This window comes from Taudactylus pleione, unplaced genomic scaffold (genome assembly GCF_031769625.1).
Source record: "Taudactylus pleione unplaced genomic scaffold, aTauple2 ptg000086l, whole genome shotgun sequence".
Taxonomy (NCBI): Eukaryota; Metazoa; Chordata; class Amphibia; order Anura; family Myobatrachidae; genus Taudactylus; species Taudactylus pleione.
In genome coordinates, this window is record NW_028284488.1 from 1,447,151 (window position 1) to 1,462,684 (window position 15,534).

At 45.8% G+C, this 15,534-nt stretch overlaps 1 protein-coding gene across 2 annotated transcripts in view; it reads left to right on the forward strand.

Moving 5' to 3' along the window:
- Positions 1–15,534, forward strand: part of TNPO3 (transportin 3) — a 171,605-nt gene that overhangs the window by 113,509 nt on the left and 42,562 nt on the right. For both annotated transcript variants that reach the window (XM_088468653.1, XM_088468654.1), the window contains exons 16-17: positions 10,084–10,224; positions 13,697–13,813. In XM_088468653.1, coding sequence (XP_088324779.1) covers positions 10,084–10,224; positions 13,697–13,813 — 258 coding nt within the window. The remainder of the gene's footprint in view (positions 1–10,083; positions 10,225–13,696; positions 13,814–15,534) is intronic.

A 15,534-nucleotide genomic window follows, 5' to 3' on the forward strand; every position in this document is an offset into this window, starting at 1 on the left:
GAAGCCCACACCATATTATTACCCAAACCTAATAAAGACGAGGAACTAGTGGAATCATACCGCCCTATTAATCTCTTAAATCAAGATTTTAAACTCCTAGCAAAAATCACTGCCTCCCGCTTACAAACATTAATGCCCAATCTCCTGACACATCACCAGTTAGGGTTCACCAGCACACGTCACTCAGTGGTGGGCATTAGGTCGGCCATCTCCGCTATCATCGCTTCTAAAACCTCTAAATCTACACAAAATGTATTACTGAGCCTTGACGCGGAGAAGGCATTCGACAAAATAGCTTGGTCGCATCTTTATCGTGTGCTGGAAGAAAGAGAATTCGGCCCATACTTTATTAACCTCATAAAAAATTTTTACACCAAAACCAACCTAATTATTAATAACTTGATTAGTATACCGGTTGAGTTGGCTAGGGGTACAAGACAGGGATGTTCACCATCCCCTCTTCTGTTCAACTTGGCCCTTGATCCTTTATTACGCATACTACAATCTCTAAATAGCTTCAGGGGTATTTCTATAGGCTCCAATTCTCTCAAGATCTTGGCCTTCGCAGATGATCTACTGCTTTTCTTTTCCAATCCTCAAGAAAGCATGCAGGAAGTACTTTCCAAGATTTCCCAATTGGGTTAATTTCAGGTTTCACAATCAATGTTCAAAAGTCGCTAGCTATGACACTTTCTCAAGAAATATGTCCCCGTTGGGCTAATAATCTCAACCTTACATGGTCCCCCTCTTGTATCCCTTATCTATGGATTCAACTACCAAAAAACAAATCTCTCCTATATTCACTTAATATAACTAAGATAATATCTAAAATCACGCTAGAGCTAAAAAACTGGCAAAACCTGCAACTCTTTTTTTTCTGGTGTGAGCTCAGCTCATAAAAATGATTACTTTTTCAAAACTTCTCTATCCCCTACAAGTTCTGCCCTTAGTAATATCCAATAAAGATGAAAAAATATTAAATGCAACTTTCCGCAGATTCATATGGAATGGTAATAAACCAAGAATTAGTCTTAAAATTCTCCAAAAAAACAAAAAAGGAGGTATAAACTTTCCCCATATTGCCTTTTACAACCAGGCAGCCATATGCCGATACATCAAGGATTGGATCAACTCTACCAATCATTATGCTAACTCAGAGCTAGAACAACAGCTCATACCCAATACACATCTAGTTTCATTCAAACATCTAGCAAAAAAAGACATTCCTACCGAGGCTCTGGAGAATCCAATATTAACTTCCACAAGATCAATATGGTTTAAAATAAGAAAAGCCTGGAATCTAAATTCATACTTGTCACTCTCTCTCCCACTATGGGGTAACCCAGCCTTTCAAAATGGTCAAATTAATTACCCCTTCCGCTCTTGGTCAAAAGCAGGTCTTTCCTCTATAAGATGCATAGTAGATACCTCTTTGCATGCACCATTAAACTTTTCACAAGCAGTAGAAAAATTACTTCTTAAAACTTCAAACCTTCGCCTTTTTCCAATCCAAACACTATGTTGACAAAGTTCTCCATAATCTTTCACCAAATGACTGGAATAACTTAATAGATTTGGCCTTCACCCGATCTAATCATGTCCCCAAATCAATTTCTTATTTTTATACTCTTGTATGTGCACCCTCTTTCTCTCATGAACATCGCACAGGTATATCGGTATGGCTGGAACAGTTTCCACATCTCCAAATTTCCGACATATTAAACACTCTCTCATACTCATTAAAGATCTTACCTGCTACCACATACAGAGAAATGCTATATAAATTATTTTACAGAGGCTACTTATCTCCATCCCGCGCGCATACAATCGGTATGTCTAACTCTTCTTCCTGTCCTAAATTCAACACTTCTCCTGCCACCTTGTTTCTTTCATTGTGTCTGGGGGTGCGATCAGATTAAACAATTCTGGGAGCAAATCGAACAATTTATACTGTCAAATATTACCCAAACATTCACATTGACCCCGGAATGGGCAGTTCTGGGTTTTCTTGATCCTGGTTCTCGCCTAACAATGGGTAGACGAAAAGTCATTACCATAATATCCAACGTAGCCAGAAAGAGTATCCTGCAGCAATGGCTCTCTCCTCGTCCTCCTTCTCTTACTATGTTCAAAGACAAACTCTTCTTTATATTTAAAATGGACTGGGTGGAAGCCTCTCTCCAAAAAGAGCTTTGAGTACAAAAGTTCTTTGAAACCTGGGAACAATACATCTACCTACAACCTAACAATATCAAGAACCTCATACTCAGATGCTTCCAACCCACGAAATGGCTACAATCTCAATTAGCTTCTAATAACCATAGATCTCAGTCATGAAATATGACATGTGCTTTGTGACAACATAATATCACACACTATAATTGGCCCCTCATCCTGGGTCCGCCGCATCAATCTGATCTATTCCCCGTCCTCCCACTCACATCGCCCCCTAACTTTTTCTCAACTTCTTCACCCTATCTTAATCTCTCCCTTCTTATCTTCCCCTCTTCTTTTCTTACAAAGTTTTCTTACCTCAAACAAGACATAAACAGTTGACTCTTTAAACTTACTCAAATCTTTAATGATGAATCGTTGTTCTTGTTATGTCTATCAATAAAAACTACAAAATTGAAGACACATCTTAAAAATATTTCATGTTAATTGTATTCATGAGGAATGTATATTACGTCATGGACTTTTTCTTCTAGTTTGTCTGTCTATTATGACAACATAAAGTAAAACAAAAGTCATTCATGCTCAACTCTTTTATTGTGTTTTGAAATCTTAAATACATTGTGATTATAGCTTCTGTGACTGTAATACTATGTTTCTACTTCAGGGTCCATAGGGGGTCCACAGGGTTGACCTTGGGGTATAGCTGGATCTGGATCCACGGGCACCACGCAGTTACAGCTTTACTGCTCCCAGGATGCACTTGGGTCCGTCCTCCTCTATACCCCGCCCCCAGCCACAGGCACTTCAGTTTGTTGGTGCCCGGCCGGAGTCGGGTCACCCTGCGCAGTGGGGCTGCATAAGCAGCACCTAAGCTTTATTTTTTATTTTTAAAACGAAGATTTTATTATTTTATTTTTACTGTCTTCAGAGCAGCAGCATCAGACTGTCCATCTGGACGTCTACGCTGCCGCTCCAACAGCCCCGCTGGCGCTGCGACGTCGGTACTGATCCGGGGATGGCAGCGGGACCTCGGAGTCCGTACTAGCGTGGCTCCGGGACCTCCCAAGGACTGCTGCCGGACTGAAGGGGCCAGGTAAGCCGCGTGCAGCGCTGCACGCGGGGATAATGCAGTCTTCATGCCGCTGGTCTCTGAGGACAGACCGGCGGCGCTAGTAGCGGCGGCGGGCTCCCCCTCTTCAGGAATACCCCGCGTGACCGCTGGCCCCCGGGGTTTAAGTACCGGCGGGGAACCGGCTTCCCCGGGGGTTTAGTACTAGCAGGGGAGGCAGCCTTCCCTGCTTCAGCGCTCCTCCCCTCAGCCCAGCGCGCCTTCTCTCATGTGTGCTGGCGTCGCTGGGCTGTTCTCTTCTGGCCACTCCTCCTCAGAGCTCTCCGGCGGCCATCTTCCTCAGGCAGCATCGCAGAGCTCCCAGGCAGGCTTACAGTGGACCAGTCCCCCCTGCGTACCTCTCCCCTGATCAGGACGGTGTTCGCAGCGCTATAGCCCTCCCAGACACTGAATCTGGGAGGTTGATTGTAGCGGAAGGTGCAGTGAGTAATACTTCTCTGCATGGTATGTGACTTTTGCTAGTGCTGCTGTCTGTGCTTATTTTCCACGGGCACCACGCAGTTAAAGCTTTGCTGCTCCCAGGATGCACTTGGGTCCGTCCTCCTCTATACCCCGCCCCCAAGCCACAGGCACCTCAGTTTTAGTTGGTGCCCGGCCGGAGTCGGGTCACCCTGGCGCAGTGGGGCTGCATAAGCAGCCCCTAAGCTTCGTTTTTATTTTATTTTTACAAAAGAAGAAAAGAAGAGTTTATTTCTTTATTTTTACTTCTGAGCGGCAGCATCAGACTGTCCATCTGGACGTCCACGCTGCCGCTCCAACAGCCCCGCTGGTGCTGCGACGCCAGTACGGGGATCGCAGCGGGACCCCGGAGTCAGTACTAGCGTGGCTCCGGGACCTCCCACAGACTGCTGCCGGACACAAGGGGCCAGGTAAGCCGCGTGCAGCGCTTCGCGCTGCGGGCGGGGGAAGTGTATGCAGTCTTTATGCCGCCGGTCTCTGGGGACAGAGCGGTGGCGCTAGTAGCGGCGGCGGGCTCCCCCCTCTGTGGTATACCCCGCGTGACCGCTGGACCACCAGGGTGTAAGACCGGCAGGGAACCGGCGTCCCTGGGGTTTCATTACTAGCAGGGGAGGCAGCCTTCCCTGCTTGAGCGGCTCCTCCCCTCAGCCCAGCGCGCCTTCTCTCATGCGTGCTGGCGTCGCTGGGCTGTTCTCTTCTGGCCACTCCTCCTCAGAGCTCTCCGGCGGCCATCTTCCCAGGCAGCAACGCAGAGCTCCCAGGCGGCTTCCAGTGGACCGGTCCCCCTGCGTACCTCTCCCCTGTTCAGGACAGTGTTCGCAGCGCTATTGCCCTCCCAGACACTGAATCTGGGAGGTTGATTGTAGCTGAAGGTGCAGTGAGTATAACTTCCTGCATGGTATGTGACTATTGCTAGTGCTGCTGTCTGTGCTTTTTCTACTTACTGTCAGCTTTTTACCTATCCCTTTCCTTCTCCCACGGCCCGCAGGTGCGTGGAGGAGGGGTGTTCTTTCTGTGTACCTCACTTGTATAGATCTACGTATTTGTGAGGTCCGTCACATACTGCGGTGTGCTACTCAGTACCATATTGTGGGCTGTTTGTGTTGCATACTTGGGAGTGCACAGGTGTTATACGCCTTACCTCGTTTCGGTGATACATTTTTTATTGCAAATAGTTTTGTCATGTCTGATGAGAAGAATGAGCGCTCCGTGCCTCCTGTGTTGTTTTCCTGCCGACGCTGTTCGGCAGGGGTTGACGGGGTGGATTTGTCTCAGGACGGTCTGTGCGGGCGGTGCCAGCTGGTACCTGGTCCCTCTAAACCCCCGGTGGCGCAGGATCCTCCGTGGGCGATGTTTACGCAAGTGCTGGCGTCGATCGCGGACCGACTGCGGTCCCTTCTAGGGCGTTGCCCCAGCCTACCATCCCCCGTTCCCCGGGCGTGACGCGTCTGGTGCAGTCTCCTCCCGGGTCTCAGACTGTGGGTCCTTATGCGGGATTGCCTGTATTCGTGCAATCTCCCACGGTGCCGCAGCAGTCGATGGTACCTTTTCAGGGGTATCCTCAAACGGTACCCCCACCCTGGGTGGATGTCCTCTCCAGCTCTGTTCAGAGTCTGGCGGCTTCGTCATCGGCCTTTCAATCTATGTTGCACAGTGATCTGCCCCCACGGGCGTCCAAGCGACCCGTTCCGGCTTCATTGACTGCACAGTTCACGGACACGTCTTCGGATGACGCGGAGATCCATGAAGACTCGGATGCAGGGGCCCAGGAGGTGGAGGCTAAGTCCTCCATTAATGTGCCGGCATTGGTTAGGGCGGTGCGGGCCATCCTTCATATAGAGGAGGATGCGCCGGCTCCCAGGTCGAAGTACCCTAATTTTAAAAATGCCAAAGTAACTTTGACGGTTTTTCCCCTGTCCGACCAGTTAACGGATCATATGGCAGGGGCCTGGCAGTTGCCCAGCAAGAGATTCCAACCGCAGAAAAGGTTGGCTTCCAACTATCCCTTTCCTGAGGCTCATCGCAGGAAGTGGAAAACTCCGCCTGCGGTGGATTCCCACGTTACCCGCTTAATTAAAAGCTCTACGCTGCCTTTGCTGTCGATCTCCTCCCTGAAAGATCCCACGGACAGGAAAGTGGAGACTTGTTTGAAGTCTATCTACTCTCTCTCGGGGGCCGTGGCCCGTCCGTCCATGGCCATCTCTTGGGTGGCTAAGGCCATCGAGAGCTGGGCCAACGCTTTGGAGGATACCTTTCCGGAGGATGCTCCGGAGATCCAGAGAGCGTTGATAGGACAAATGAGGGATGCGGCTTCCTACATTGGGGAAGCATCGTTAGATGCAAGCCTGCTGACCTCTCAGGTGTCAGCGCGTTGGTCCTTGTGGCTGAGGTCTTGGAGAGCTGATGCAGACTCCAAAAAGGGCCTGGAGGCTTTATCTTTTAATGGGGAGTTGCTTTTTGGTCCAGACTTGGACAAAATAGTGGATACTCTCGCGAAGTCTAAATCAGCCTTCCTTCCTTCGGCTTCTGCGCCTACCAAGGTACGGAGCTCTGCCTTTCGGTCCTTTCGGGTTCAGGTCAAGGGTCAGTCCTTCCCGAGGCAGTCGGCGACCAAGGCCGCTTCTAAGCCCAAGAAGCAGGCCTGGAGTGCCAGGCGCCCTTCTTCCAAACAGGAAGATAAACCTTCTGTCTGATGGGACGGGCCTCCCTCCATTTCAACCCTCCGGCAGCCGGCTTCCCGACTGTCATATCCCGGCAAGGGTGAAATGCAGGGCGTCTAGATGTAGACGCCCGCATTTCCCGGGCGCCGCGAGCGGACAGTCGCTGGGGGGGGGGGGAGGGTTAGGTTTAGGGCTCCCGGGGGGGACTTAGGGTTAGGCACCCCCCCTGGAGGGTTAGGGTTAGGCTAGGGGGAGGGAGGGCTAGTGTTAGGCACCCCCCGGGGGACTTAGGTTTAGGCAGTGGGGAAGGGGGAAGTTAGGGTTAGGCACCCCTAAGGAGGGTTAGGGGGGTTAGGTTAGTAGATACTCACCTATCCACAATCGGGATTTCCAGCGCTGTCGGGCTTCCGCTGCTTCGAACTCTGCTCATGTCGGGCTGCCGCTGACAGGAATCGAACCGCCGGCGATGTGGTTCATACCCATTCCGTGTTGACCTATTGACCATGTCGGTCATTTATACCCATCGATCCATACTGAAGAAGTGGATGGATAGCCCTAACAAGTGGTCCAATCACGTTTGGGACACTTTTGCAGTCTATTTGCATATTACATGTTCGCCCAGCCAATCTTTAATAATATTGCAGAAGCTCGTTGAACAGGACGCAAATCAGCACACTTACAGTACTATACAGTAGTGTAATTGCCGTAGTGTTTGATGTAACCGATATATTAGCAGCTAATGCGTTCACATTAGTGCCACAACTGCAAAATGCTGATTCATATACAGAAGTGTACAGTATATTACTGTAACTTTCTGTAAAAGGTGTGCAAATAGTTTTTTTTTTTTTAAATAAAAGTAGGTACATTAATTTACCTTCCCCAACCCTCCCCCCAGGCGCTTCTCAGATCCATTTACAATAGGCTATACATAACTTGTAACTTCAGGGCTGGTTATGCACTTCTTCACCACACCACACAAATAAAATTCATGATTACAATGTACGTCACTGTGTTTACCTTCCCCCATCCTCTGTAGGTATCTTGGCACCCAGCGTTGTACCGTGCTCTCCCTCCGACCCTTCCCTCACTGCGCCTTCCCCCTAAGCTTAAAAGAATAACAGCAGAGGGTGGGTGGAGTGCACAAGGATTCAGTAGATGGATGTGAAAACCTTCTAGGCCTAGTTTGTCGCACCCACAGGTGTTTGGGTTCAGGGACTCAAATGCAACCTCAGCTTTCAATAAGACCACATGATTTCCTGTTCGATAATGTAGCGGTACTTTATTGAAGGCACGACCTAGCTCCACAACTCCCCTGCAATGACACACCCATACAGTTATGTGTTGTAGGCGCTCGTGTCGGGTTTAAGACGCACTTTCAGCGCCAGGGGGTCAGACGCACGCACAGCTTTCACTGAGACAGGTTGATTTAATGTTCAGTAATGGTGGGGTACTGGATTGAAAGCACTATATTGCGCCACAAATGTCTCGCACCCAGCAATGACACACAGACATTCAGACTGACGCATACTCTGGCTTACAGTACTGACAACCACTGTGAGCATGCGGTGTATTACGGGCCACTGGTATGTACCTGTAGTTCACCTGCAAAATAAATATTACAAGGACACACACCGTGATAGTAAAATGTTATTAAAGCATACATGCACGGTCACATTCACACTCTCAAACACTCATACCTACTGTACAGTATGTATCCCTGAAGCCATTCTTGTCCCCTTCTCCATGAAGAAATCCAGTGATATCTGTAAATAAAAAATCCTTACTCACCTGCTTCTATGCGTGGATCATGTCCTCTTCGTTCCAAAGTAGGCATCCACGGTCTTGGCAAAACAAAAAAACTAATTGACCCTGACCACTAACTGAATGACGGCTCAGCGGTGGGATTTCACTATAAAAACCCTGATACTGAGTGCTCATTGGCTGAGAAAGGCGAGTCTTCCGCCTCTCAGCCAATGAACGATTCCCTCCATTATCTTCAATGGTGAGAACCGCTAACGTTACTTAATTGACAGCTGTACTGTAGGTGTGTCTGAGCCAGGTTAATAAATTTGAAAGCTGTGAACACCCAACACTTGTGGGTGCATCTGAGCCCCAATTTACAATGACTGGTACAAATGGCCAACTTGGTCAAAAGGTCGACACAAAAAATGGTCGACACATAATACATTTTTTTTTTTATGTAGGGTTAGGCACTTACTCTGACGCTTAGGGTTAGGCACCGCGAGGGAGGGTTAGGTTAAGAACCAAGGGGAGGGTTAGGGTAAAGATTAGGGTTCTGAAAAAAAAAAAAAATGTTTCGCCCATTTTTTGTTTCAACCTTTTGGCCCCGTCGGCAGTCTTGCATGTAGACCTTAAGTGCATCAACCTATTGTCCCTGTCAACCTATTGACTGTTTAACATCTGGTATCTATCTAGACACTGTCAACCTTTTTACTGTCTAATGTATCTGTTAATCCACACCAGTACCCCAGCATTCGTGAACATTACTGTAACTCATCCCGTCTCATTGAAAGCTGTGCGTGCGGCTGATCCTGTCTGAGCCCCAGCACTCTGAAAGTGCGCGCCTGAGCCCTGTGTCTGACCCGTCTGAACTCCTGGTGCTGAGGGTGCGCCTGAAACCCGACACTCGAGCCCCTGCACCCCATAACTTTATGGGGGTGTCATTGCAGAGTGCGGGGGATTTGTGGAGCTGTGTAGGGCTTTCAATACGGTACTGCAACATTACTGAACAGGAAATTATATGGTCTTATTGAAAACTGCGGTTGTGTTTGAGTTCCTGAACCCCAACACCTACGGGTGTCTGAAACCCGATTAGTGCGGATGGATCCACCCCACAACTGTACTTTATAAAAAAAAATATACAGTGGAATGATTCTAAATTATTATATCTGGCTGTGGTGGAATTTGAACCCTGGACCACGGCCTTGTAAAACGATCACTCTAACTACTAGGCCAAGAGGGTTGCGTTTGAGTCCCTGAGCCCCATCAAACATTGATCAATGCCCCTGGCTGTTTTCCACCAGACGCAGACTTGCATCTTATTACTGTATACGGTACTGTAGTCGTATGGGTACTGCAGTGTCCGTTTTCAGTGAGACTATAAATCCCAACCTGTCTCAGAATCTCGAACAATACATATTGTACTGTAGTTTATGTCCAGACAGTAATTGGCTGCTGAATTACATTACTGTATAAAGAAAATATATATATTTTTTAAAAAGTACAGGGCACACACACTGTAATGATTTAAAACTTTATTACACATTCTTCGACAGCTCTGATTCCATGACGAAAACTCTGTACTATAGTGTATCGGATCACAGGTTCTGTCAGCCAATAATCGGGCGGCGATGCAGAAAATGCATTGAATATCTGACGCATGTTCAGTGAAGTTAAGGAAAAGCGATACCTGGTGGACAAAAAGTTGTATTGCATCCCATGACTTTTTCCAGTGCCACGCTACGTTCTGCTGCGATCTATACTGAATGGCGTTACTTAAGGCGTATAATATGGTGCGAGATGCAGGGCGCTCTACATGGTGTATAGAGCAAAAAATTTAGCTGGGCCCATCTATATGGCAATGAGGTGTCGCCAGATGATTCTTATGTTGGTGTTAAAATAAATCTGTTTTATTCTCAGATATGGCCTGTGATGTCAGAGACCTTGAACAAGCATCGAGCAGACAATCGAATTGTGGAGCGATGTTGCAGATGTCTCCGCTTTGCTGTGCGCTGTGTTGGTAAAGGATCAGCCGCACTCCTGCAGCCACTTGTCACTCAGGTAATTTAGGGGTTCTAGATCTTTCAAGAGAAAACCATGTTGTACATTGCTACTCCTTACATGCCATCTGAGGGAGACAGACTAAATGATTAGGTTCAGTGTTTGCAAAATACGCGCTATAGCGCGTTTTAAACGCGCTACAGAGAGTGAGGTTACCAGTTTTTAAATATAGCCGGGTCCTGCAGTACGCGCTGGAACTCAGACCTGTTGTGCAATCCTCAGTGTCTCCCTAGCCAATCACTGCCGGCAGCATCTCCGCTGAACACCTTCCAATTGGCCCAAAAAGTCTAGCCACTCCCACAGTGTTGTGGTACAGCAGCGTCCTCCAGTCTGACCGGCAGCCATGTGGAACTTTGCTCTGAACTGGAGTTTTGCTGTTGCTGTTCCCGAGTCTCACCACCAGCTGGGAGGCGCCAGGCTGTCAGTGTGCACACAGCATGGTGATAAGGTGATGGTGTGGGATTCACCCACCCATGACCTCCCCAGCGGCTCCTCCAGCATGATAGCCTGTGACACGGACAGCGTAATCTGGACAGCTAAACAAGTCAAATATACTGTGGCCAGGCCACCATTAATCACAGCACACAGGCTGCTGCAAGTATTTCTACTGCCTTATCTACCTAGGCTGGAACTCTGTCTGCCTTGCATTGATTCCAGGCACTGAAGGGTTAAACGACTGGGAGCACTACTAGGACAGCTGACCTGTGAGTGGAATCAGTAAGAGAGCAAACAGCTCACATTACAGTATGTTATTTTATGAACACGTATATTTCTTTTTCACTTTATGCAGTTTTCATTAACCAACAGTGGGAATTCATTAGCATTACAATATATATTTCACCAGTAGTGGACATTGGTGCATTAACTTTAAAGACTAACCTATACTAATATCAGTGGGCTAAACAGTTGTGATGAACGCTAATGTGATCGCACTTGCAATTTCGCATGGACCGTAGCTGCGAAAATAGGCTAGCATTGGGTTGCCCACCGCTGCCTTCTCATCTGCGTCCGACGTTGTTTGCCAGTGTAAATACCAATAGCATAGACCAGCCATGCAGCACTTGTGGAAGGTCTGACCTTCAGACACGCTGCATAGGAGATAGCGATGTCTAATTTATGCACACCCAGGTAACGGCGTTTATACGGTCAGACACGCTGCATAGGAGATAGCAATGTCTAATTTATGCACACCCAGGTAACGGTGTTTAAACGGTCAGACACGCTGCATAGGAGATGGCAATGTCTAATTTATGCACACCCAGGTAACTGTGTTTATACGGTCAGACACGCTGCATAGGAGATAGCAATGTCTAATTTATGCACACCCAGGTAACGGTGTTTAAACGGTCAGACACGCTGCATAGGAGATGGCAATGTCTAATTTATGCACACCCAGGTAACGGTGTTTAAACGGTCAGACACAACTGCGTTTTTCTAACACCACCACCCCCATTACCTCCCCGAAAACCTGACTACCTGTCACTCACTCTGCGAATGGGTTCTCTGTGTGTGTGCGGAATCGCAAAACAATCACTGCGTGTGCACAGTGCGGCTTATATGCATGCGCAATAGCAAACAATTGCTTGATCTGCGTAAAAATAATTTCATACGTATCTGAAGCAGGCCCTTAAGTGCCGAGTGATTATTTAGCAGTTTAGATTTTTTGAGATTTCTACACTATTATTGACCCACATGAGTTTATTTTGCCGGTTGATATTTGTGGATTTATCTAATATAGACCATTTTATGTGATTATTGCCAACTGCCCCCATCACCGGCACTGTCCCAACTGCTGCCCGCTCTTAGCCCCCTGTCTGCCCCCAGCTCTGCACCTGTTGGCTATGCGAGATGAAGGAAATATATTTATAAGCATTATCTGTTCTTAACTGAAAATGAGTGCGACTTTCCATAGTGTACAGTTTGCATGTGGGAGGGTCTGATGGCATATGGGAATCTCAAAATCATAAATTGTGATGGGACCCAGAAATTGTGGAGTAGGACCCCAATTTTTTAAAGTGAGGATTCCCTGGGACCCACATTTTTTTTTTTTTTTTTTTTTTGCTCAGCGCGATCACTGAGGTTAATTAACACAATTAAGAAGTAGTCTTTCCAGAACAGGTAACAAAATCTGTTCCTTTTTATTTAATGATTTCCATCAGGAAAGTGGGGTTTTATTAAAGTGACAGCAATAAAATATATTGCATACTTTATGACCTACTTTTTTGCCAAATTGTTTTCTTGACCTTCAGGTAGTTTTAATTATTTTTAATTCAAAATGTCTTTAACTGTGCGGTGACCACTGAAAGACTTCAAGCAGCAGCTCAGACTTCACTGAAGTTATAACCATTGTTTTAAAGTTGCTTGGGATCAGGGACTCTGTCTATCTGGCTTTGGATCCAATGTTTGACATCCTCCAGTTCCAGCTCTGTCTTTAGCTGAGTCTTCCCAACCCATTCCTGTGTGTCACATTCTGAGTGAAACAATATACCCATGCTTGCTATATGCCTTTTAGATAATTTTGTGTGTAATTTAACACCTAGGTGCAAATCCCACAGCAGCTAAGTCACTCCCAAAAGAAATATTAATATGTGTATGTATAATTTGAAAGCATGATGAATGACACTCCGTTAGATAAGATGCATATAGACTATTTAGTTTAGAGTAACATTCTTCATGCTTTCAAGATTACTAACTTTCTGGCACTCACTTTAACAGACTTTTTATATAGAATAGAAAGAAAGGAAGTTTTTTCCGGCATTATTTTCAATAACAAGGGATGTTTTTTGAATGATCAATAATAGATATATACAGTATAATGTGTTGAATCTAACCACTTTACAACAATCACCTTTTGCCTGTATTAACAAAAATTGGCAGTGAACTATATTGATTTCTATGTTTGTTTGTAATTATTGGTTGTATTTAAATATTATTGGAGGTTGAAAAATAACCTCTTCCCCTTTATATTCTAAAACCTAAAAAAATAAAGTTTTAATCTATTCATACTAAAGAGTGCCTCCAACAAAGAGAGTTCTTTTCCTTCTCCTTATTGATACAGTTCTGACTTAGGGGAGCACCACCAACCAAGAATTAGGAAGCAACCACTACTATTGCTTTGAATCTTAAGTTGGTCTTTTACACATAATAATATAATATACCCCATTGTAATATTTTTCATATTGAGTATGTAGTGCCAACCACTTTTTCGGATTGGCCAACAGATAGTGCGGGTCCCAACCCTTCAATCTCTACTATAGATAGAGAAAAAGTAAGCTGTAATGACAGTGTTATCTTCCTACAGTGGTTTATGTTTTCAGAGTTCTATATTGTTGATCGACATCCTGCAATGTATATGCAGTAATTGCTTCACGTGTAATAGCTTACATGATTGAAGTATCTGTATGTCCTATATTGTCTGTATTCTGTGAATATCATTCACCTTGACAAATGTCTCTTCATATTTTAACATCAGATGGTAAATGTATACCAGATTCACCAGCACTCATGCTTCCTGTACCTGGGCAGTATTCTGGTGGATGAATATGGAATGGAAGAAGGTTGCCAGCAAGGATTGCTTGATATGCTGCAGGTGAGTCTCTTCCCAGCAAATCCACTGTAATTTGCCACCTCTGTAATGTTTTCCCTACATAGTGGTGGACTGGAGCAATAATAGAGGCCCACAAAGGGGTGTGACAAGTCACTTGAGGGCATGAGGCCAACTATACTGGGAAAAAGTATTGGTTTAAATTATGAAAAAAAATAAATAAATATATATATATATATATATATATATATATATATATATATAACGAGAGAGAGGGAGATATCGAGAGACCCATTGTGCACAATTCATGTGGGGTGTAGTAAGTCCACTTTATAAAAACTTTTCACTCCTTTCATGCAGCTCTCCTCTTTAGCCCTACCCCAGGGTACAATCTGTATAAAGCACAAAAGAAGCGGGAGGCGCACAATGGTGAATCAGTTAGAAGCAAATTTATTAAACAATATCTGAACACTCTCACATCAAGGAGTATAACGTAGTACAAGGCAATCTTATTACGGTTCGGGCATCAGCCGTATGTAACGGCGCTGCTCTCCATGTGACTCGCGCTCCTACGTCTCGATCCCAGTGCCGGCTCAGCTTTCATATGTGGCGCACTGTCCACCACATCCCAAACAGGTTTCGTCGCACAGACTTCGTCGAACTGTTCAGATATTGTTGAATAAATTTGCTTCTAATTGATTCACCATTGTGTGTATATATGTGTGTGTGTGTGTGTGTGTGTGTGTGTATATGTACACACACACACACACACACACACACACACACACACTAAAAAGCACTAATCCACGGCACTCACCATTCCTAGATTTGGGGTGCCACATGGTATGTGACCACATTGTTTAAATAGAAATCACAGGGGCTCTGCACTCACCATAATAACTAACAATCATAATAATAATGCACATAATAAACAGTGGGGTTTTGGTTCATGAATTGATCAATGCATTTAAGCTTGCAGCCCCCGTCACGGGACCCCACTTTACTGCAAGTCCCTACTCTATTGCTCAGAATTATAACATGGACATAGCCATCACATTAGTGTTATACTCAGGGTATGCTATCAAGGTTTAAAGCTCACAGCAACTTTGCTTTTAAACATGAGACAGTCACCAAGCACACCTGTTGCAAAGCACCTAGGAAAACAGCTGATACAAGTTAGATTAAACATGTTAAAAGGGGTGCATGAGAAAATGTGATCACAAAATGATTAATTATAGAAATTAAACAAATAAACAAACAAAAAGCACTAATCCACGGCACTCCCCATTCCTAGATTTGGGGTGCAACATGGTATGTGACCACATTGTTTAAATAGAAATCACAGGGGCTCTGCACTCACCATAATAACTAATAATAAACATAATAAACAGTGGGGTTTTGCTTCATGAATTGATCAAGGTGGGGAGTTTGACTGGGGCGGTACACCTGTCAAACCCTAATATAGGTATCCTAAGGCGTGCTCAGGGAGGACAGAAACCTCCCGTGGAGCAGAAGGTGTGTCAAGGAAGGGAACAGTGCAGGGTGATAGTGGTGACTATGCAGGGGTCAGGAGGTAGTGCAGGTAGGTAGTGGTGATTATGGAGTGGGTCAGGGAGGTATTGCAGGAAGAGTATTTAAGGGTGGATCAGGGACGTAGTGGGGTAGATGTATTAAGCGACGATATGGGGAAGAAGGGGTATCAGCACACACATTTATGTTCGCTGATGCCGCTTCCCCCTCCATGTATTATTCTGGGGAAAGAGCAG